General features: G+C 40.7%; 1 protein-coding gene across 1 annotated transcript; it reads right to left on the reverse strand.

Moving 5' to 3' along the window:
• Positions 1-1,153: 1,153 nt before the first annotated feature.
• On the reverse strand, positions 1,154-24,469 carry LOC133498211 (aminopeptidase N-like). The gene is made up of 22 exons (XM_061814772.1): positions 24,036-24,469; positions 23,836-23,955; positions 18,929-19,608; positions 18,705-18,847; positions 17,839-17,978; positions 15,044-15,170; positions 12,096-12,250; positions 10,992-11,105; positions 10,175-10,318; positions 9,901-9,966; positions 9,765-9,830; positions 9,518-9,693; positions 7,489-7,565; positions 7,261-7,394; positions 6,721-6,776; positions 6,474-6,621; positions 6,165-6,256; positions 5,101-5,211; positions 4,857-5,024; positions 4,321-4,461; positions 3,292-3,373; positions 1,154-1,607 (listed from the first exon to the last, which is right to left on the reverse strand). Exons 3-22 carry the CDS (start codon positions 19,525-19,527, stop codon positions 1,455-1,457), a joined length of 2,892 nt encoding a protein of 963 aa, XP_061670756.1. The 5' UTR covers positions 19,528-19,608; positions 23,836-23,955; positions 24,036-24,469; the 3' UTR covers positions 1,154-1,454.
• Between the last annotated feature and the right edge of the window lie 12 nt (positions 24,470-24,481).

The raw sequence follows: 24,481 nt of genomic DNA on the forward strand, positions 1-24,481 counted from the left end.
TCAATGTGGAGGAGCAACGGCTCGACATTAAGCCCCTCCCGGATGACCGAGCTTCTCACCCTATCGCTAAGGGAGAGCCCGGACACCCTGCGGAGGCCGCTTGTATCCGGGATCTTGTTCTTCCGGTCACAACCCACAGGGTAGGAACGGAGATCAACTGGTAAATTGAGAGCTCTGCCTTTCCGACCAAAGAAATATTCAAAGTGGACCCGACAAGTCCAGTCTTTTAACTTTATTCATAGGTATCCAATTTTTGACTTTTTTTTTTCTCCATGATGTAACATTTACAGACACAGAATCTCATGACATTTTTATGATGGAAAATGATGTTAAAACACAGTTTGGGAGATAACCTCCAGCTGACCTCATATAAAACCTTCACATGTACAATAATTAGCCTCTAATCACCGCTCAAAACCTTGCTCCACACATCCTGCACATACGGTGAGTATCTCTGACGGAATATTTGGCATTTGTAGTACACCAACACCAGGGATACATTTGTGATTAATTGTAGGAGCCAGCATGGACACACATGATATTCACACGGGGTATACGTTATACAAAATTGCAGAAAAGCTGAGGGCGAGTATGTCGATGTGGGGAATGGCAGTCACAGTGCTGAGTTTGTTTCCTGGGGATGACGGAAAAACCGGGGAAATTTCACCGCTCACGATTTATTATTGATTAGTACAGTTGGCTTCCTCATCTGGACACTTTATTAAACATTGAAGCAAATGTAAACCAAAAGTTTTATTAGTGTGGAAATCAGCAAAATATTGTGGAACTACCATATCTTTTTCAATTTGATTTCATTTTTCACAACTGTCTGGGAGAGAATTATAATACATGTAGATTACGACAATCCAGGAATTCAAAGATGTGTAATTGAGTTTTTAATTGAAAGCCCCCGCTATAAAATATCCATTGATATTGAAAGATGGGAAATTCCAGACCTCCAAGGGATGGTCTGAATAATTCAGTTTTAAATTTCTCTATTTTTGCCGGCATTTAACATATGTAAAAAATCTGTTAGTGTAAAATTCTCAAGCTGTATTTTAGGTTATACTGCCTTTGATCACTAGCTGTGCTCTAACATATATACTGTTGTATCACTGTATTTTTACTGTACTGTACAGAAAGTAATTTTTTTTTTTTTTAAAAAAAAAAAACTATCGTGATGACTTTCCTGAATACAGCACACAATCTGAAAATGAGCCTGTGAAGGGGGGTGGGAGAGGCATTTTTAGGATGCACAATAGCGTTATGAGGCTCTTTGATCAGACTTTGGCACCAAGGCATCATACTGTTTATTTTCCACCTTCAGCTGTTCTAACTACCTATCAATCCGCCACTTTAAGCACACCGAGACAAAAAGTGTGTAACGACATGCCGCGATGACGGCAGATGGGCATCCCAACGCTTACGGCCTAAAAAAGGAGAGAAGCCCGCTTTCACATGGACTCCCCGGAGAACCAGTCCAGAAGTCGGGATTTGTTCTCAGTCACCCATTTGATCTGGGCGGCGGTCCTCTCCATGGCTTGCTCCAACGCCAGGGTAGCCGAGCCAAAGCCCACTGCCAGGTTGTCTTCCTTGAATCGTTGCAGCTACAGTTAAGAAGAAGAAGAAGAAAAAGTCAGCAGTCTACATTTCCCGGCAGGCCCCAGTAGTGGGAAATTGGGTTTTTCTGTTTTCAACAACGGTGGCAAGTAAATAACCAAGTACAAATTGAGTACTTTGCTGCAGTACTTGAGATAGATTTTGTTTTGCTTTTATTTGAGCATTTCTTTTTCTGATGTCTTTTTACTTTTCTTCCCTACATTTGAAAACTTAAATTAGTACCTTGGCTTAGGAGGACCCCGACTTGCGAGCTTTTTTTTGCATTTGCATTTCGACGAGCCCACCGTTAAAGCAGCCTTCTACATATCGCTCATGGTCATGGTGGCCCTGTCCAACTGTTTCAACATGAGCGAGTGCTCATGCTCACCCACTGCCGATGAGATACTTTAATTATTGTTACTATTGTTAATTAATAATGGGCAAATGTTCGGAAGGAAGGCAAGAATGTGTTGAAGACCACTTTTGAAGCCACACAGAGGATGTTCACCTGCTTGCTGCCACTTGTGGTGTGTGACTTATAATTCAATCCAGCCATTTTCCAAGCCGCTTATCTTCACAAGGGTCGCAGAATTGCTTGAGGGCTGTCCCAGCTAATCGGGCAAAAGGCGGACTACATCCTGAACTGGTCGGGAGCCAGTCGCGTGGCATATTTGGATTCAGCAGTAGCAAAACAAGCACAGATATTCTGGTAAACGTCTCATCTGAAAAATATGAACTATGTTTACATGACAGAGCACTTATTTCCATACCGCTTACCCTAACTAGGGTTGCGGCCCTGCCAGAGCCTGTCCAACAAGACGGGGCGAAAGGTGGGGCAAACCCTGAACAGGTCACCAGGCAATCGCAGGACACATAGAAACAAACAACCATTTGTTCTCAAAATCACACCGACGGGCAAGCTACTATACATGTTTTTAGAACGTGGGAGTAAACCGGAGTACCTGGAGAAAACCCAGGCAGGAATGGGGAGAAAATACAAACTCCACACAGGAGAGATCGGATTTAAACGCTGGTCCTCGAAACTGTGAGGCAAATGTTCACATCGGTTGGTCACTGTGCCGCCCTCATCAAGTCAGTAATTTTTACATTTTTTAATGACTTTGAAGAAGCTCTCTCTTTCTCTCTCTCTCTCTCCCTCTCGGATAAAAAAATAATATACAGATTAATTGATCAAATTAACTGTTAGTTGCAGTCGTACATATTACAATAAATACTGTGTTTTGGGGAGGATGGAAATTTTTTATGATATTTCAATAGCGTAATTTAAATGGGATGTACTAATTTTATATATAAGTAAATTGATCAATGAATGAATTAAAGTCCTAGGTCATGGTCACACCATCTGTACATTCTACTCCCTCCTTTCTCAAAAGACAATCATGAACGGAGGCACTTCCATCAGATGAAAATACTGTCTTGCTTTGTTGCTTTCTTGTGGTATGTGTAGGAAATTAGAAATCTTGTTTGGGGAACATCAATTGCTTGCAGATTATTGGAAATCATAGCAGACCTCAGTTCCTATCCCCTGCAAATAGCGAGGTTCACTGTCCGTAAGTACAGGAATGAAGTCAGTACTTGTACTTTTGGCGATCTTATTGTGTACAAAGTCTATGCAGTTCTATTTAAGTCGAGAGTGTGAGTGACTTTTGCCAATTCTCGTTTTCAGTGTACCTCCTGGAGCTCAAATTCTGTGGAGAACCGCATGGTGATCCCACGGATGAGTGCAGGGAAGACAAACGATCCTTTTCCATATCTGAAAAACACGACAGTGGCATGTAAACATTATTCGTCATTATTCTCTACTCAAAAAGAATCTGACGCTTTATTCTGAAAGTAAAGCAAAGCAAAAAAGTACTGTTTATTCTCAGTCATTATGTATAAAAAACAAACTCGAAAAAACTAACTCTTCTTGCAATATGTTTTTTCCTCTGAAATTTAAGGATTTTTTTTCCATAGAATAATTTTTTTTCTCGAAAAATATCACTTAACCTGAAAAACATATTGCAAAAAATAAAAATAAAAAATGGCATTACTGTCAAAATTCTAAAGATTTTTTTTTATCCTGAAATAAAGACTTCTCAAATGTTTCCGACTTGTTTTTTTTTTTTTTTTTTTACAGGAGTTAGAGAGGGATCACCTTTATTTATTTATTTATATTTTACCACAAAATTCCCATGAGTTTTTAGGGTAGAAAAAAATTCTATTAATAAAAATCTACTTTATTCTGTAAAAATGTGAAAAATAATAAAATCTTGAAAAATAATAACTCATAAAATTGTGACTTTTTTCTTAAAAGAAAAATAATCAATCTGACTTTTCAACTCCGGAACACTTTTTCCATTCAACCATCCTACTTCCCACGCATGCTGAAGCCTATCCCAGCAATTTACGGGTGAGAGGTGGGGTACACCCTGAACTGGTCGCCTGCCAATCGCAGGGCACATAGAAAGAGACAATCACTCGCACTCGCATTCACATCTACAGTAATTTAGAGTTTTCAGTCAACCTACCATCTTGAATTTAACTTTTAGAATTTCATACAAGGGTAAAAGGAAGTGAACCCCTCTAAAAATAGCAACAACAACAAAAAAGCACACATTGAAATTTCATAACAATGTTAAGCAGAAAAACATCAAATTTGTAACTGTCAAACATGTGTAAAAAGAAGCCAAGCGATGAATACTGAGGCTGTGTACTGACTGTTGGTAAAGCTGTTTCCATTGTGCTCTGACGAAGTTCCAGGCCAGAGGCATGCCGACCACGTTTTGGGCCACGCTGATGATGGTGGAGGTGGTGTCCTGCTTGCGGATCTTGTTCGGATCCAGCGTGTATTCCAGATACCTGACAAATGCAATGGTGTTACTCTATCATCCGCATCACCCAAATAATGATAATAATAATAATAATAATAGTAGTAATTAGATTTGGGAATCTCCAGCATGATTCATCCATCCATCCAACCATTTTCTGAGCCGCTCATCCTCACAAGGGTCGCAGGAGTGCTGAAGTCTATCCCAGCTGTCAACGGGCAGTGGCCAGGGTAAACCCAATCGCAGGCCACATGAAGACAGACAACAGCCGCCCTCACAACCACACCTAGGGGCAATTTAGAGTGTCCAATTAATGTTGCATGTTTTTGGGATGTGGGAGGAAACCGGAGTAATCCACACAGGCACGGGGAGAGCATGCAAACTCCACACAGGTGGGGCCGGGATTGAACTCCTCCCTCCCGGTACCTGTTGAGGAGCCATGGCACTTTGGTGCAGGCCAAGGCCGACCTCAGCCTGGACCCCTCAGACGCCAGCGTGGCGTTCTTGAACATCCTCCAGACAAAGTTCCATTCCGTTGCACCGCCCATTGCCACAGCGCTACAGTACACCGTGCTTTTCAAGTTGGGATGGATCCTGCTCCAAAGACAGCTGCATTTAAGAACAGTGCTGTTTGCAAGGACATTGTGTCAGGTTTCTCAGGTTTCCTTACGGGTTGTGTTCTGGTTGGTCCATCCAGCGTTTGAACCAGCTTCTGACGAGGTCCCCGCAAGCCGGCACACCTGCCATGCAAGACACTCCCACAGCGTTGACTTGATTGTACCTGACAGGACAGGTAAACATGAGTGGAAGCAACCAAAAATCAGTTTGAGGTCATTCATGTCAACAAAATATTCATTTAAATACATCTGGAATCCATTATCTGAGCCGCTTCTCCTCACAAGGGTCGTGGGAAGACTGGAGCTAATTCCAGCCATCCTCCGCAGGAGACGGGCCACACCCTGAACCGGTTACCAGCAATCACAGGGCACATAGAAACAAACAACCATTCGCACTCACAATCACATCCATCCATCCATTTTCTGAGCTGCTTATCCCACAAGGATTGCAGGAGTGTTGGAGTCTATCCCAGCTGTCAACAGGCAGGAAGCAGCGTACACCATAAACATAAACCAATTAGGTTGGAGTAGCCAGACAAACTTACATCAAATAACAAAAAAACTAAAGGTATTAATAAAATTGATAATAATAAAATCGAATCAAATCAATTCTGATTCCAAACATCAACATTTAAAAAAAAAGACTTTTTTCAATTGAATTGAATGACTAAATAAGATACACTTAAATCAAATTGGATGAATTTCGTTTCAATTAAAGAAAACGCAAATACTGAGTTTGAGTGCTAGCTAGACAGGATTATATTATTACCAAAAAGTGTTGGAATTAATTTAAATTAAAATGATTTCAAGTATATTAAATTACACTTCATTTTATTTTAGTTTAATTAATTTAGTACCTGAAATTCATCCATCCATCTATCCATTTTTTGTAGTGCTTAACTTCACTAGGGTCGCAGGCATCCTGGAGCCATTTTAATGCTCCAAAGGGTTAGCATGCCACATGACATCATTCTCCCTTTAAATTAATTCGACTGTCATTCAAATTTTCCAAGCCAGTTCCAAAGCACTGACCTGATTGGTGACGGAAAAGATCAGGTGAGAGCATCAAACAGAGGTTTACGCCTTAAAATCCAAATAACTTTTTCTTTCTTCTTACTGGTTGGTGATGCCTTCAGGTATCATCGTCCAGTTGGCCGTAATCCTCTTGAAGTGCTCAAAAAGGGGTTGGATAAGCTTCCTGGTGTACGCCTGCATTAAAGACAATAAATTCATATTCAGTCATTCATGTCGTATTACAGGGACATGTACCAGTCCTGAACAGAGTATTCTAACGTTAACGTTTTTTTTTTTTTTTTTTTTTGCCGTCGTTTTAGGTCGCACAGTCTGAAATGTTACAATGATGCGTGAGGAGACGAAAGGCTGTTAACAAGGTAGACTAACATTAGTGTGTGTTTCTTTTTTGAACCTGTAGGGGTCCGTAGACTTCGGTGCGGTCAAACATGAGGTAAAAGAAGTTGAGGTTTCCCAACGCAGACTGCCAAGGGATGTATTGTGTCTCCTTGGACAAGTACTTGGTGGTCCTCAGTGCCAGCGTGATGTCCACCATTTTGGCTCTAATATGAGGTGCATAGATTACACACAAAAACAAATTCCTTTGAAGATATACTGTACATTTATAGTATAATGACAACAGCAGATATTTTGGTTGTTACCGTGCCAGATTGAAGGCATCGTCAATGATCTGAGCTCGGTTTATGATGGGAATGGCCTGTAGGAAATGAAACACACCAAAGAATTATAAGGAAGGGTTCCCATGACCGGAATAGGCCAAAAACGCTCGGGTTGCTGCAGAAATATGGACACTACGATGTATGATACTTCAGTATCCTGATCAAAGGCACAGAAAACACTAAGGTGAGCATGTTTGTTTTTTGTTGGTATTTGTAGCCATGCACAGAAAATTATACTGCAGTGTCCAGAGCTAAGGCACACGACCTGCTGACATTGGCATGCAAGTGTTTTTTGGGGGGTGTGGGGGGTGGCATTTCTATCCTTGTCTTCAAAAATGTTACAGCAAGGTGGCAATTTTATCCAAGAGGACACTGATGAGAATGTGGATTATAAAACTGAAGCCTACAAATTTTAAAAAGTCAAAAGAGATTAGAGTGTGTTTATTTTAGGCATTTCCAGCCTACAACTAACGTTAGCAAGTGGACACGGTGCAGTAGTCACAACAGTCAATGTAAGCTCACCAGGTGGTTTGTTTCCAGCACAGAGATGAGGCGATTCCAGTTGTCTGGATCATAGTTGACCCTGAAGAGGCCCAACACGTTGATATTGGCCAGCACCCAGTTGAGCCCGGAGGCTTTCATTTGAGGGTTATTGTCTGGTCAATTCCATACAGGATGGTGCGGGTGTTAAAAAAAAAAAAAAGTGCAGAAAAATAAGGAGGAGCGCACGACAGTTAAACTCTGAGGTACCTGTCGTATGGAGTAGCCAGTACAGTTGCTGCTCAACTCCTGTCTTCATCCATTTCATGGGCACAAACCACGTATAACTGGGTGGAAACAAGCACTTTTTTCAGCAACTGTGGCATATTTCATATTCTCACTCACGCCCACTCTCTCTCTCTCTGTACATAATCATTTTTGTAGCCCTTCCCCTGAGGTTTTCCAAACCGATGGCTTGCCTCCACTCCCCCTTCATTTTTCAAGCCTCTTATCCTCACAAGGGTAACGGGGGTGCTAGAGCCTAACCCACCTAAATTCAGGTGAAATGCGAACTACCAAGAACATCTAATAATAATATTGGAGCAATATCATGCACTGTTGTGAGAATTAATTCCAGTGTAGAGTCAAGTTTTGCTTCTGTAACCTTTCTCCTGAGCTCAGCTAAACATCAAGGTACCCCTCATTTTCTGAGGTTTTTTTTTTTTTTTTAATCTGCTTTAGTCTAGCAGAGGGGTCTTCGTTTATCGTTCTGCTGTGGCTCTCTTTGACTTTGGAAAATAATTAATGAATACTGTATGTCATTTAGATTTGCTTTTCAAGCACTGGGAGAACATGCAAACTCCACACAGGGGTTTGAAACAAGGTCCACAGAACTGTGAGGTAGATGTGCTAACCAGTTGGCCACTGAACCACCTCCATGAAGTCGTGTATTTTGTATTTATTCTTGATCCTCATCCAAGTAGATCTGGATGAAGACAGCAGAGTAAAACGATGAAAAAAAAAAAAGTAAATGCATGTACTGTACAAACTGTCTAATGTGATATTGTAAGTTGTTATATATATATATTTCTCTCAGTTTTACACAACCTTCACATGCTTTACAGATATGTTGTCGTGTTATGACTATTAGCTCTGTGTGTGTAATACTTTCTAGATTAAGGTAGACAACCTTCACATTCTTTATTGATATGTTAATATTTAGCGCTTTGTGCATCATACTTGTTGCATATCATTCTTTTGTTCTTCTTTCTCCATCTCTCTCACTTCAACATAACAAGCGGGTTATAGTCTGAACTTCAGTAAGGGGGGACAACTCGTAAGAGTTTTTGTTCTTTTTGTAATAAAAACCCACAAAGACAAGATTCCCTCCTTACCTATTCTGTCTGAAAAAGATCTCCCAAAACACATATTATATTACATCATAGCATGGTGAAAAAAAATGTCCATAAAGGAATGCGAATGGATGTTCTCTAAAGCTGGAAAACAAGCTTGTCCCTCCAAAGCCCCAGAACTGGCATTTAATAAATATAATTGCATAAATCCCTAGACATGTCTTTTTGAATGAATGAATGAAATAATGGGTGACGCAACCGATTAGATTGTTGGCGTCGCAGTTCTGAGGACCAGGGTTCAAATCCCGACCCCGCCTGTATGGAGTTTGCATGTTCTCCCCGTGCCTGCGTGGGTTTTCTCCAGGCACTCACATCCCAAAAACATGCATTTTTTGGAGACTCTAAATTGCCCCGAGGTGTGATTGTGAGTGGGACTGTTGTCTGTCTTTATGTGCCCCATGATTGGCTGGCAACCATTTCAGGTTGTACACCGCTTCCTGCCCGATGACAGCTGTGAAAAGCTCCAGCATTTCCGCGATCCTTGTGAGGATAAACGGCTAAGAAAATGGATGGGTAGATGACTGAATGAATGAACAAATTTTGTAGGATCCAGTAGGTGTCAATAATGAGTAACATCAGCCTGAACATTAACATTATTATCTCGTCTTTGTAGTGTATTCAATTAAATATACATTGAACATGATTTGCAAATCATTGTGTTCTCTTTTATTTATGTTTCACACAATTTCCCAACTTCTTTGGAATTGGGTTTTGTAGATATCACAAGGCTTTCATGGCTCCCTGTGTTTTATTGATTTTTTTTTTTTTTTTTGGGTTAGACAGTCCAAGTGGCTCGTTGAGTATTTGATTGCCGCGGCCTGATTCAACAACTGCAGTGACCATTTTGTGTCATTTTATGGTAAAAAGTGGCCACGGTTTAAACGTACTTGAACTGCGAGGGCCTATCCACCACCGACTCCGGATCCAGCAGGAAATGCTTCTGGGTGACTCGTCCGGTCTTGGTGTTGATGGTCACCACCGGGAAGCCCATCTGTAGAGTCCAGCGGTTCATGATGTCGTGGACCGTGTGGGGGATCCTCAAGCCCGGAGTATCTTCCACGGCCTGGAAAACAAGAGAGCAATAAGATGAATGGCTGAACTAATTGGGGAGAGACTCAAGGTGGTCCTACTAACCTTTTGGAGGTGGTCCCACAAGTCTCTGTACACGGTGCAGCCAAATGCAAATGTGTTGAGGTAAGACTAAGGGAGAGAATGTAGCATGATAGCAACTCCAATAAAATGCAGTAACTGTTTTTATATTGATACTCACACTCAGTCCCTTGGCAAACACCGATTCACCGAGAAACCCGGACAGCATCCTGAGCACAACTGCCCCCTAAAAGCAACACCAGCATAGGGGGGACACAAGGTGGTGGGATGGATACAGTGAACCGCAGTTTATTGTGGGGGATAGTTTCAAGCCTTGTGCACTGTAAATCCATGATACGGTAGACACACAAACCCTTTTCCAAAAAATTTAAGATCATGGAAAAGTTTATGGTGTGGATAAAGTGCTATTTCAGTGCAGTCCTTTAACCATGTACCTTGCTGTAGGAGATGGTGTTGAATATCTCGCTGATCTGAGCAGGTGTGTTCACCTCATCTTCTCGCCTGGACAGAGGGTGAGAGGAAGCCAGTGCGTCCAGATTGAAGACCCGCTGGACGTCATTCAAAATGATCTGGTCTTTCTGCGATGAAATCATATTTAGCTCTAAACTCTGAGGGCCAGCTTTTCGTTCAATTTCAATAATCGAATGGGATTTACAGTGAATACTTTTTTTTTTTTTTTTTTAAATCACAAACAACTACAGTAATCCAGTGGTGGGCCGTCCATTTTGTGCTGGTTGCTGATCAAACTTGACAAAAATATTTTTCCCGATGACTGCCAACACATGAGGGCCCAGATCACTTCAGATGTTTTGCTCGTGGAAATTGGCTTGGCTTGAATGTTAGGATGGAAAAACGCTCACTTTATTGTGAGCTTTCGAGCAGGCCTTGGGAGATCCAATTTGAAATCTGATTGGTAAAAGAAATACTCCTGTCGTGCATAAAATTGAAGCTACATCAGCCAGCAATACTGATTCCCAAGGCCCTGAGCAGATATAATGCATAAGCACAAAGGGGGTAAAATTTGATTGTCAAAATGTGATTGTACACCTACCATTACACCTACTTAGAGCAGTGCAGCCATGAGAAATGCTAACAAAATGAATAAAATAGAGTGCTGTAATAATTCAACTTTAGGTTATAAATTTAAGTCAGTGTTTGTGATAATGTTTCAGCCATCTTGCTAGCCTTGTGGATCACTTTTGCTGCTGAGATCCGGCACAATGTAATTTGGAACGCAGTAGTTTCTTTTACAATGTTCCACGTTGGCTCGGCATAGTCCGCTCCCAGGTACTCAACGTAGGATGCAAAGCCTTCATTGAGCCACAGATCGTTCCACCAGCGCATGGTCACCAGGTTGCCGAACCACTAAAGAAAACAGAACAGGGGTTTTCAAAATTTCAAGGTTCAGTGGAGGAACCCTCAAAATCTTAATGCTAACTATACATAACTGTTATGCACAGCTGTATTTGGCATAGGAATTTAATAGTTGCAAAAAAAATAGCAACATTATGACCAAAAATAGTTTTTTGGAGTGGGGGGTGGGGGTGGCTTCTATGGTATGAGAATAAAGTTGTAGTTTTTGATGAAAAAAAGAAGAATGACCTATCTAGAGAAGTAAATTCTAAAAAATATATTCTCATAATATTACTCCTATTGTGGAAAAGAAACTTTTAAAGTGAATCATTGCATCTCTGCAGCTTGACAGTCACATTTTCACATCTTTGCTAATTTTAGAGGGGAACCTTGCCTCCTTTTATCATTAAAAAACATCAATTTTGCCAAAGCAATGAAAATATTACTTTCCCCCAATCTAATCGCATCCTGGTGCCAGGGAACTATGTTCAGGTGAGTTGAGGAGCTTCTTTTAAACAAAAGTGCTACTTTGGAGTCTATAGGGATTTATAAAACTTTTTTTGGAGGGGGTGGGCATGAATAACATGCCAATTTCTGCTTTTTATGGCAAGGCTTGGTACCTAGTGAATAGTGCGGTTCACTTTAATCTTTCATCATTCTTGAAATACTACATTTATTCTTCAAAGATGGGCTTATTCCTAGAACGATGTACTTAAAAATGCACTGCATGTATTCATCCAAGCATATCAGATTTATGGAATGAATCACCACAATCATATCTGAGATTAAATTGGCCTAAAGCTAGTGTAAGGTATGGAGGAGTAAGTTCCTTTAGCGGCACACGGGTCCCGCTATGTAGGTATGCATTTCTTTTAAATGATACATTTCATTTCGGAAAAATTATTTAGTTGACCCCTGAATTACAGCTTGCCCTTATGTCCCGGGAGCCCAGTTTGGGAACCACCACTAGAAGACGGACGTTCTGCCCCCGAGATGGCCAACCATGTGCGCCAGCTCGTGTGCGATGACGGTGACCACTCGTTCTTTGTTTCCCGCCGAAGATCTGTCCGGGTCATAGAGCAGAGCCGTCTCCCTGTAGGTTATCAGGCCCCAGTTCTCCATTGCACCAGCGTTGAAGTCAGGCAGAGCCACCTGATCTGAAGAGGACAAAAACATCCAGGCAGTGAAATAAGAACAATATATGTTTTGGGTTTTTTTTAAGTCTTGAGTTACCTAAAATATTCTGTTAATTTTTTTTCTTGACCAACTCAAACATTTGAATTGTCTTCTTTTTTGGCAGGTGGACAAAATTTCAAACTGCTGATATTCTCGGAGCACTACACCTCTTCCTATTAAAAGTGGAAATACTCAAAAAAGCATAAAAAAAAGAAGAGCTTTGTGTTTTTTTGAAGTGGATTTAAAAACATTCACATTTGGGGCTGATGTCACCTCTGTTGGCAACTTCTTCCTCTTGTGTGCAACATAATACCAAAGATGCTGCTTCGCCATGTTTGCTTTGGATTCTGTGCTCCACTATTTGACCTGAGTCTGTCGATCTCAGAACCCTACTGGGTTTGTATTCCGTAAACATTTCTGTCATGTAATCAGGACCTAAAATATTTAGTGATTTATAGACTAGTAGCAAAACTTTAAAAACTATTCTACAGCTGAATAGAAGCCAGTGTAAAGAATTTTCAATTCTGAACGAGCGAGAGCTGTTTAATGCGCTTTTTGGGGAGTCATGTTATGGAATCATTTTATGATTTGCTGATTTGTTCTGACATTTGTCTTGATGGATTTTATTTTTTCAAAAAAATAATGGGCAAACTCATTGCATTGCATTTGAGTTCTAGAGCTATCTGATTTGGGGTTGTTGTCAGCTTGTCAACCACAGAAAACAGAATGCAAGTATTGCTGAGGTTCTTACTGCTGACTTCAGAAAGGTGTTATTGTCTCCCCCTAACTTTTGGTTGAAATTAAACTATAGAGATCATAGTCAATTTGGACTTTAGTTTTTCTCCACTTGCGTTCCGCTTTCCTACACTTTGATATAGAACTCTGTGTAGGACCTTCATCGTGCAGCAAATCATGCATATAATAAGTGAGAAAGAGGAAGGATTTAGATAATGGATTTACAATATTAATCCTAGAGCAGACTTAGATGGTTTGGACATGTTCAGAGATGAGAGAGTGACTATATTGGTAGAAGGGTGCTGAGGATGGAGCTGTCAGGCAAAAGAGCGAGAGGAAGACCAAAGAAAAGGTTGATGGATGTTGTGAGGGAGGACATGAGTACAGTGGGTGTTCGAGAGGTGGATGCAGGAGATAGGCTTAGATGGAAAAAGATGACACGTTGTGGCGATCCCTAACGGGACAAGCCGAAAGGAAAAAGAGGAAGAATATTAACCCAAGAGAACCCATGGGGTCACATATGACCCAGTGTAATTAAGGGCCAACTCTATAAACACAACGCACCACAGTTACTCTTTTTATCTTTAAAGCCCAGTGTCTCACATGTGTCCACCAGACAGTCACTGCTGGTAGGGATTCCCCTATCCATGTTTCAGAGGGAGCCCTCTTCCAAAAACGGAAATAAATTAGTACATTTTACCAAATGTGATGTTTTTGTGTTCTTTTGATGCTTATTGATTAATTTAGTTAGTCCATAAAATTTTAAAAGAGTATTTGGATGTCTTGGTTTCTCTAGACATTTTTGATTAGGCGGGACAGCGGCTTGACTGGTTACAGCGTCTGCTTCACAGTTCCGAGGACCGGGGTTCAAATCCTAGCCTCGCCTGTTTGGAGTTTGGATGTTCCCCCTGTGCCTGTGTGGGTTTTCTCCCGGCACTCCGGTTTGCTCCCACATCCCAAAATCATGCATTGATTGGAAGAAAATTGCCCCTAGGTGTGATTGTGAGTGGGACTGTTGTCTGTCTCCATGTCCCCTGCGATTGGCTGGTGACCAGTTGAAGATGTACCCCGCCTACTGCCCGAAGATAGCCGAGATAGGCTCCAGTACTCACGGGACCCTTGTGAGGATAAGCATCTAAGATAATAGATGGATGGATTTTTGATGATTTTATATGTTTCAAGGGGAAAGGCTAGTGTTCTTCCATGAACCTGAAGTTAAGGGAACTAACAGTTATTAAGGGAACTGAAAAAGCGGAATTGAGTCATATTTTTACGTTACAACTGGTGGAGCTAACTGGAAGTTTAGCATGCAGAGGGAAGTTACATTTTTATGACTAATTCTGAATTGGCAGAAAGACACAAAACATTAAAAAAAAAAACTTGTGAAATCTAGACGAGTTATCCGAAGGCAGCTGCAGGCTCAGGCGCACCTTCTATATACGTTTGAACCTGACAAGTCTTTTATTTTTTTTAAAGAAGGCCAATAAGGTTTGAAAACTTTAATTGCTTGGTGTAATATTTCATATTTTATATTGTGTGGAATGTTATGAAATAAATTAAAGGCAATGTTCAAAACAATCAATATTTGACTTTTTGTTAGCATATGTAAATCGTTGATAGAGGGGTGCGCCATGTGTGTATAAAATATTGGCGAGGGCAGGCCCTGTTTTTGGTACACTCAAATATTTACTGAATCAACTAAAGAATATGCGAAGATGTTGCGTTCTTGCAAATCACTCAATTAACATTTAGTTGTATCAGCGCCGTTACTAAGAAATGATTCGTATCTGCTTTGCATTTTTCTTTGCAAAAACATTTACTATATCTGTATCATATGAGAAATGCTAAAAGATGTTGCTTTCTGGTCATTCACTCAACCATTATTACGTTCCATCATCACTATTTTGAAAACGTCTTCACATTCATGTTGCATTTTTCTTCACAAACTAAAAAATTAGCAAGAGCTCCGTGTGAACGTGTCTAGTTTCACATCAAACCGAAGAATTATATCTCATACTTGTTTGCTTTTTGTCACCTACCTGACTTGGGGAGTGGGTACGGCACGTTGTAGTATCCCTCATAAAACTCAAGAATTTGCCCAGTGACGTTGAGAGCGTAGTTGCCATGTCCATCTGCGATGGCTTTTCTCCGGGCCCAGACCCGTACCTGACAAATCACAATACACTGCATCCAAAAAGTAGTCGCTGCACTTCACTTTTTCCACAATTTCTTAAAGCTAGGCCTACATTATAAAGAATTTTCAACAATACATCTTCCCCAAAATTCTCCCAATAAACAATGTGATGTTTTTTGATGCCTCTGAAATCATGAAAAACATGGTTCACCCTTATTATTTTTTTATTACAATTCAGTTTTTGCTTTTAAATCATTATTATTGCTATTTGTTGTTGGTGGTGTAATTATAGTTTCCTTTCTTGTTCCTCTATTACATTGATCACTCAGGCTCTGAAATAAAGAATAAAGAGCTTAAAGACAAGCCTGGTTTACATGGAACCTTCTATTCCAATTATAGTAAGTTTAGAAGCCCAAACCAAATGTAAGTGCTCAATAAAAAAAACCTCAACCAGAATAAACAGGCCAAATCTGAATGGAATTTCATTGGGTTTCAGGTGGGAAGAATATTCTATTGCAATACCGATCAGAAATAAATTTTCGAGCCAGGAAAACCTCCAGCTGCCCATGCTTCACCTCGATGTGACGTCATTGTTTGGGCACATCGTAAATAAGGTGGCTCCCGACCAAGCTCAAATGTGACAGAGATCTTGTTTTTAGGAACTGTTGTCATTGTTTTAATCAAGCTTTCTGTTTTTTTTAATGAAAATAATCCCAACTACTGTGCTGAATAGACGACGGACCTCCATCTTGAGATGGGCAGCTGCGGCTACATGACAGAAGGGTAGGTGGTTCAAATACCGCCTCTGACTGTCCACATGTTGAAGTGTCCTCGGGCAAGACACTGAACCCTAGAATTTGCTCCCAGTGGGCCCGTCAGCACCTTGAATGGGAGCAACCACTCATTAGTGTATGCAGCAAATGTGTGTGAATGGGTGAATATGGGCACTGTGATAGTTAAGATAAAGCACTATATATGGAGTCCATTTAGCATTTCATAAATGACATGACGTTCACAACAAAATGCGCTTGTAATACAGCTATTACGATTAAAGATCAACATTAAAGGTTGGACTAGACCAAGTCACATAAACAGTTGACCAGATCTTCAATCAGAATGAGAAAATTTTCAAATAAATACACATACTGTGTGGTAGGTCCACTGAAGATGAGACCTTCCCCTGTCGAGCAAATATATATTTGACGTTTGTCAACGACTCATTGAATAACGTGTGCAACTGAGGTCATGCTTAATAAACAGTTAACGTTCCCATGTTTGTGTTAATTGCGGATCCCCCACCCCGCACCCCCAAGCCAAAAAAAATAAAAAATAACAGAGAGGCACTGATGTTTAAAATGACTTCGCCACAGTGGAGCTTGTTAGCGCACAGGCTATCTCGTTAGCTCATAGCCAGACTTGCAAAAACAAAACAAAAGATAACTTTCCCTTAAGTGTCTGTTGTGTGAATCTACCCCCAGCACATGAAGCGAGGCTGTGGAGTACTGTATTGGATGGAGCCAACACCAACACAGTGGCATTCCCTCCCGAGTGGCTAATGACATAGCTGTTCAACTGTGATCTGCATGTGGGCTCGCCACAATGACTGACAATGACAAGTTATAAAGTCCAGGAGAACTATCATGTTCATTTAATTTATCAAAGGATAACTCGATACAGTAATTGTGAAAAGCCAAAATGGATTGAAATGTGTTTTCCTTCCTCACAATTCTTCAGATTACTGTACTTATAATTACACTGAGAAATGTACAGCTGCAAATAAGTATTTGAACACCTGAGAAAACCAATGTTACTATTTGGTACAGTAGCCTTTGTTTGCATTTACAGAGGTCAAACATTTCCTGTAGTTGTTCACCATTGATGATGGTGATTTCAAACCATGACGTCTTAGTGTGTTAATGATATTCTATTCTATTTTTTTTTTGAAAGGGTCTTGTATTAAAATTTAAAAAAATTCAGACCACAGACAGAATGAACTCAAAGAAATTATAGACTTCTGAGACAGGATTGTTTGTTTGTCTGTAACTGCAGCAAAAGACGGCAAACCATCAACAAAACTAAGTTTTGTGTTATGTACATGCCTCTTTCTTTTTTTAAAAACCCTTTAGATGTATTTCAATGATTTGTTTGCTTGGTGGCCGACCGGTTAGCACATGCCTAACAGTTCAAATCTGGCCTCGCCTGTGTGGAGTTTGCAGGTACTTCCCAGGTGCTCCACATTCCAAAAACATGCAGAGATGTGAATGTGAGTGTGGATGGTTGCTTGTTTCTGTGCCCTGTAATTGGGTGGCAACCAGTTCAGAATCTACCCTGCCTCTCACCTAGTCATCTTAGGAAGGCTCCAGCTCACTCTTGAACGTTGTGAGGATACGGAGTATATACTGTAAAATGGATGTATGGATGTTTGAAGTTCTGAAAAGGTGCAAACGTGGATGGATGATGTATGGTTTTAATTCATTTAGAAATCCAATTCAGTTACAGTATTTTACTTTAAGACAGTACTTGAAATACTTGTACTAGTATTACATTTTCAACAGGGTCACTTGCAATTGGAACCAACTACATTTCCAAGTAATCTTTTCAATCTTGGCTGTCGTGTAAAAATGTGCACAGCGAACATTTTCTGCATGCATTATATAATTCACGGGAGAAAAATGTCCTCTTTCTTCAAATCATCCTTACCTGCACATTATTTTTCTGGTTGGACTCAACATAGGTAAAGTCGCAGACAAGAAAGGCCAGCAGATAGGTGGACATCCTCGCCGTAGGCTCGAACGTCGAGACGAGAACTGCCACACCATCCATGACCGTATCTCTCACGCCTTTAAGGAAAGCCAGAGACTTTTATTGCTTCTCTATATCAGGTTCCTTGAAGACTCTAAATTGTCCGTAGGTGTGAATGTGAGTGTGAATGGTTGTTTGCTGGCGACCAATTCATGGTGTACCCTGCCTCCTGCCCGAAGTCAGATGAAATGAGCACCAGCAAACCTGCAACCCTAGTCAGGATAAGTTTGGAGATTTCACTGTACTCTCTCAATAAAATCATTTTTGAATTTATTCTTGCCTTTCCATTATGTTTCAAACATTTCACGTAGTCATCGCATTATGGACTCAAGCTCAAAACACGGCTGTGTGACCTCCGATCAGTTTTGTTCTGGAGGGTCACAAATGTTTCAGGGATGCTCAACCACCATAATCCTTTTAATTTCATGGAACTACAAACACTAAGAACTAAATTCCTGAAACTTTAGGTCGAACTCTATCATGTTCTGTGAAACATGGGCTTCAGTAGTAGGAACTAAAAGGAAGTAATTTGAAGTTCCTGGAACATTTAGTGGCATAGCAGTATTCTAGGGACCTTGGACCACCGTATAAACAGTAAATAGCTGACCAAAGGAACCTTTTGGTTCCAGGGACAACAAGCACTAACAACTAGGAGTTGTCGTAACTTTAGATAGAAATGCAGTTGTCAATGTCCTACTGGCCTTAAGTTACAGGATCTTTTAATGCACCTCTGGTTTGCTATTTTAGCACAGCCATTTTCAAACCTATTTCTCGAGCATTGGACAGAGCCACTTTGTCACGATCATGGATAATGGTGACATTGAAGACTGCTTTCATGGCAGGTTCGTCGAAGCAGGGGAAGGCTTTCCTTGCGGAGGTGGCTTGCATCTGAGAAATGGCAACCACTCTGAAAAAGTACATGAATCCAGTAAAGATCTTAGAGGAGAAACTACCCAAACCTGCAAAAGCCCACGTCATGAAAACCTACTTCTTCACACTATCTTGAAAGTATTCGCTTCTGTAGAATCCTTCCAGGTTGTCTGCCAGTTCTCCCTGGAACTCAGTGTGCAAGACATAGGACGCCCCCTCTGTGAGGCTGCCACTCAGCTCCAGGACCAGGTACTCTGTCTCTGCCTCCAGCCAAGACTTTCGGATGGGCGGTGTCCAGGCTCCAGACAGGTCGCTCAGTAGGACATGGTGCCCATTGAAGGTGGTGAAGTTGAGCTTGCTGGCATGGATGAGGACCAGGTCTGTGGCCTGGAGACAGGTGAAGACCACCTCTGAGTGTCCAGTGAAGAAGAAGAGGCCATCTGTGTTGGGCTCCAGGCGAGGCCACAGTGTCACATTGTAGGAGGTCGGGACCAAAGCAGATGGGAGTCTGTACTGTTGCCAAGGATATTTTGCAACTACAGGGGTCGGATTTGGGGTGTCACTGCTGACCGCGGCTTGGTCTCCAGGACTGTTTAGATTTTTGGCTCTTTCCTTGTCGTAGGCGATCGACAGAGCTATGATGGTCACTAGAGCGGTAAAAGCTAACACAAGTAGTCCAAGTCCCACATTCTTACTGATGTAGTAGACCTTCCCCATGATCAGGAAGGAGATGTGATGAGTCTTCGTTTCACTTTGGAAGTTCACGTCGCTCTTGAGTTCAGGGCTTGTTCATACTTCCTGAGATGATGGAAAGACTGATTGATTAATTGACTCACTGTACATGTCCATAAGCACAGTTTCCGACAACTGCTTTACATCTGTTGCATTTTTCGTCACAAATATTTATTGTACAAACTGAAAGACGCTTCCCGTTAAATCACTGAAAAAGTACGCAGCTATATTCCCACAATTTCTCAGATCATCTTAAAATGTCTGCTGCATTTTCCTCAAACCAACCTCACACATTTGTGTCATTTATGTCACACTGTAAGAAACGCTTCACATCCGTGTTGCATTTCTTCTTCAGAAACTAACATTTCTTTATAAACTATAACGAGTGAAGAGTTTTCTTTCCAGTGAATAACTTAATGAATTCATCATTGTGCTATCAGCACTTTTTTTTCCTGAGAAATGCTTCTCTTATGTGTTAAATTTTTCTTCACAAACTCAAACTTTTATTGGATCAGTCATGTTCACAATGTGCACCAGTAAGCAGTCAGTAATGACATAACAAGCAGTTTCCAAGGGCCGACTGGATACCCACTCACAAAATCTCCAGATAATAATATATGCTGACACTTTTTGTTCATAGCATATTTGTATGATTCGCTAGCACACAAAAACTTATTGACTTCAGTCGCCAAAGAAAAAAAAATGGATTTTGCTGACGCAGGTTCAAAAGTCCACAAGTCAGGTTCGGCAACATCTACCACCGCAGACCTGGCAGGAAAATGCTACGAGGTCAAGCAATAAAAGCTGGAACGTTTAAAAAAAAAAAAAAAAAAAAAAAAAAAAAAAAAAAAAAGCTTCCATTGCCGGGCTTTGCTGTGAACTGTGATACAATCTGATAATGTCAATCTTTTTTTTTTTTCTTTCAAACAATGACAAAATGCCAATCGTTTTAATGTTGCATATTTTTGGGATGTGGGAGGAAACCGGCATGCCCGGAGAAAACCCACGCAGGCACAGGGAGAACATGAAAACTCCATCCAGGCGGGACTGCGATTTGAACCCCGCCTTCAGAACTGTGAGCCCAACGCTCTACAGCTCCGCCATCATGCCGCCGAAGCTTTTTAAAAAATGAATAACAATATTTTTGGTTTTGATATGGTTTCTGTAGGAGGGGAAACATGACACAAACATTTTTTCGCCTGTGGGTTTAGATAGTCAATTCTCTACAGCTGCTCCACCGTGCAGCCACCTTGTGTCTTAATTCATTTTTAAATTTATTTTGACACACCTCTCTTTACAAGCACCTTCCTGCAGAGGACATCAAAGTCTTACGAGCGCTCTGTGGTGAAATATGGACAACATCCCAAAGGTACTTGCAACATCTGGAATCCATGCTTCCGGCCCAAACAAAGGCTCCCTAAAACTTGGGTTTATGCAAACCGTATGTTGGAATAAGAAGCAATTTCTTTCCATTTGTGTTGTTTCAGCATCCTATGTGGCACTAACATGATTTTTATTGTTATATACCACAAACTCAATTGTAATGAAGTTGGGACCTTGTATTAAATAAAAACAGAATACAATGATTTGCAAATTATGTTCAACCTATATTTAATGTAATACACTATAAAAACAAGATATTTAATGTTCAAACAGATAAACTTTACAGTTCCTAACAAATATTGATTAACTTTGAATTTTATGGTTGCAACACATTCCAAAGAAGCTGGGACAGGTGGCAAAAAAGCCTGACAATGTTGAGGAATGCACATCCAAAACATTTTTGGATCATCCCACAGCTGAACAGGCCAATTGGGAACAGGGAAGGTGTCATGATTGGGCAGAAAAGGACCTTCCCTGAATTGCGCACTCACCCACAAACAAAGATGGAATGAGGTTTCTCTCTTTGTGAACAAGTGCATGAGAAAATAGTCAAACAGTTTCAGGACAATAACCTAAAGGTATAATTGCAAAGACTTTAGGGATTTCATCATCTGCGGTCCATAATATCATCACAAGGTCAAGAGAATCTGGAGAAATAACTACATGTAAGCAGCAAGGCCTAAAAGCAACATTGAATGCCCATGACCTATACCTCGGGCAGCACTGTAGCAAAAACCATCAATGAGGAAAGGATACCATCACATGGGCTCAGGAACATTTCAGAAAACCCATGTCAATAAATGCAACTTAAAACTCTACTATGTGAAGCAAAAGAAATTTATCAACAGCATCCAGCAACGCCGCCAGCTTTTGTGGGGCCAAGCTCATCTAATATGGAATGATGCAAAGTGGAGAAGTGTTCTGTGGTCCGACGAGTCCATATTCCAAATTGTTTTGGGAAATTTTGGATGTCGTGTCCTCCGTGCCAAAGAGGAAAAATTCCATCCAGACTGTTATGGACACAAAGTTCAAAAGTTAGCATCTGTGATGGTATGGGGCTGTGATCGTGCCAGTAGCAATGCTAAGGCACCATGAATGCTGAAAGCTACATCCAGGTTTTGGAAAAACACATGCAGTCATCCAAGCAATGTCCTTTTCATGGACGCACCTAGTTATTTCAGCAAGATAATGCAGAACCACATTCTGCAGATGTCTCAAAAGTGTGGCTTTGAAGTAAAAGAGCATGGGTGGAAGACTGGCCTGCCTGAAGTCCAGACCTGTCTGACATTAAAAATATGTAATGCACGATGAAGCGTAAAATACAACAACAGACCCTGGACTGTCGCGCGGCTGAAGCTGTTCATTGAGCAGGAATGGGAAAGAATTCCAACTACAAAGCTTCAACAATTAGTGTCCTCAGTTCTCAAATGTTTATTGAATGTTGTTAAAAGAAAAAGTGATGGAACACAGTGGTAAACATGACCCTTTGGCAGATTTTTTAGAACGTGTTGAACCCATAAAATTCTAAATTAATGTTTATTTGCTAAAATCAATAATATTTATCAGTTTCCACATTAAATATAATGTATTTACGGCACGGTGGAGCATCTGGTTAGATCATTGACCTCACAGTTCTGAGGACCGTGGTTTCCTACTCATACTAGACATGCCAAGCAATTTCATCTTGCCAAGTGAAACTAGATTTAGGCGCTGAATTTTCATTAGAATTGATGGGTTATTTTTTAAGGCGCCCTGTAAATCCACAACATAAAAATCGCAACGTTACCATGTTTTTCTGGGAATATGTTCTTTTCTTGGTGCTCTCAGGATAGACTACTAAGCTTACCATTGCTCTGGGAAAATGGGTTTGAGGTCTAAAAAAAATGTTTTACGACTTTCTTTTTTGAAGGAGCTCAGGAAAAGGCCCAAATGAACATAAATCATCTGCACCTTGGGAATTTCTCACTGAAAGCCCAATCAGATTGTGAAATCTCAAAACATATTGAGTTATTTGCGTTAACATTATGCTGGAGCAAAAATTTGCTATCATAAGCACTTTATTAACTTTGCAGGCTATGTTTTAAATAACAGTTTTCCTGTATGTAAACTACAGCATGTTTTCATCCATGTTTTAGATTTCCTCTCTTCACAACGGTCATGACACTCATGAGCTGATGCCCCACCCCATCTGATTTAAGGCAACAGGCAGGGGACAGCCTGAACTACACAAATAAGCATTCACATTTATGAACAATTTCAAGGCTTCAACAAACCTAACATGAATATTTGGTGAAAAAGAGAGAAAACCTGAAGAAAAGCATCGGAGAACATACTACCAATACACAGGAAGGCCTAAACCCAGATTAGAAAACTGAACTTCAGAAAATTCGAAGCATATGCGATAAATAGGTAGGTTTTTTTATGTGCACCAGCAGTAAAAAAAAAAGAAAAAAAGAAAAAAACATTCTGTGCATAGATGTAAGTATTAATATTAATTACCCATACTGTATTGATCAGCCAGAGCTTTCCATGTCCCAAGTAAATTCCATGTTAAGTTTCATGACATTTTCCTTTGTACGATTCCTGGCAACCTCTTGTTCTCCTTTGGACTGAATTCAAAATAGTACCACTTTTAATGCAAGAACTTGATTTGTATCACTGGATTAAGCTGTCAAATACGGGTCGATGCGGCCGAGAAACAAAACAAAATTCCAATAGTTCGGAACTACAAAACATTGTGGGACTGAAGCTTTCAAAATCAAGAGCTGTTTTTTTCCTCCAAAACTTTTTTTGGGGGGGGTTCCTTTTGGAAAAAGCAGCATTACAGGCAATAAAGCACCCCACCCTCCAAAACAAAAAATTCCTACTAAAAGCAGTTTCCCACATTTTGAGGAAGAAGGTTGTACATACCGGCAACTATATGTCCACTGCGTCCCTGCAGAATCTGGAATGAGTGCAGGCTCATAGGAAACAGTCTGCAAGGGTGGAGCCGACCAGAGCTACAGCGGGTTTTCCTAGAAAGACTCCCCCCTATATTTGAGTTGGGGGGTGAAAAAAATTTAAAGGGGATAGACGGAGGCAATCAAGAGAATACAGCTGGAACAACAAACCTCAGTTGCAGTGGCGTAAAGATGGCAAAATTCCTCGAAGTATACAGTGATTGTATACTTGCAGCGCTTCTCAAGAATGACTGCAGGTGGTTTGTAGCTGACAGCAGCTTTTATTCATATATAGTAATGCTTCCTTGGGGCAACATTTCAACCACTAAATACAGTAAATAATACACGAGCTCACTCTTTACAAGACGTACAAAAATTTAGAGTGGGCAACCTAGGACCAGGGGATCATTTAGGTATTTGATGCCATTCAGAAAATACATTCCCCTAAAGGCTGTTTACTGTAATTTCCGACCTAAAAGCCACGACTTTTTTCACACGCTTTCAACCCTGCAGCTTATAATTTGATGCGGTTGATTTGTGCATTTTTTCTAACGGTCGCAGGGGGCCACTTGAGCAGAAAAAGGGAAGAGTGAGACCAGTGGAATATATGTGTCGAG

The sequence above is a fragment of the Syngnathoides biaculeatus genome, chromosome 3, assembly GCF_019802595.1.
Source record: "Syngnathoides biaculeatus isolate LvHL_M chromosome 3, ASM1980259v1, whole genome shotgun sequence".
NCBI classification, from domain to species: domain Eukaryota; kingdom Metazoa; phylum Chordata; class Actinopteri; order Syngnathiformes; family Syngnathidae; genus Syngnathoides; species Syngnathoides biaculeatus.

Coding starts and splice junctions, on each gene's coding strand:
- LOC133498211 (XM_061814772.1), bottom strand. CDS start 19,527: ATGGGGAAGGTCTACTACATCAGTAAGAATGTGGGACTTGGACTACTT. Junction 10,319..10,991: donor CCGAGCCAACGTGGAACATT/GTAAAAGAAACT, acceptor ATTTCATCGCAG/AAAGACCAGATCATTTTGAA. Junction 5,025..5,100: donor GACCAACCAGAACACAACCC/GTAAGGAAACCT, acceptor TCTTTGGAGCAG/GATCCATCCCAACTTGAAAA.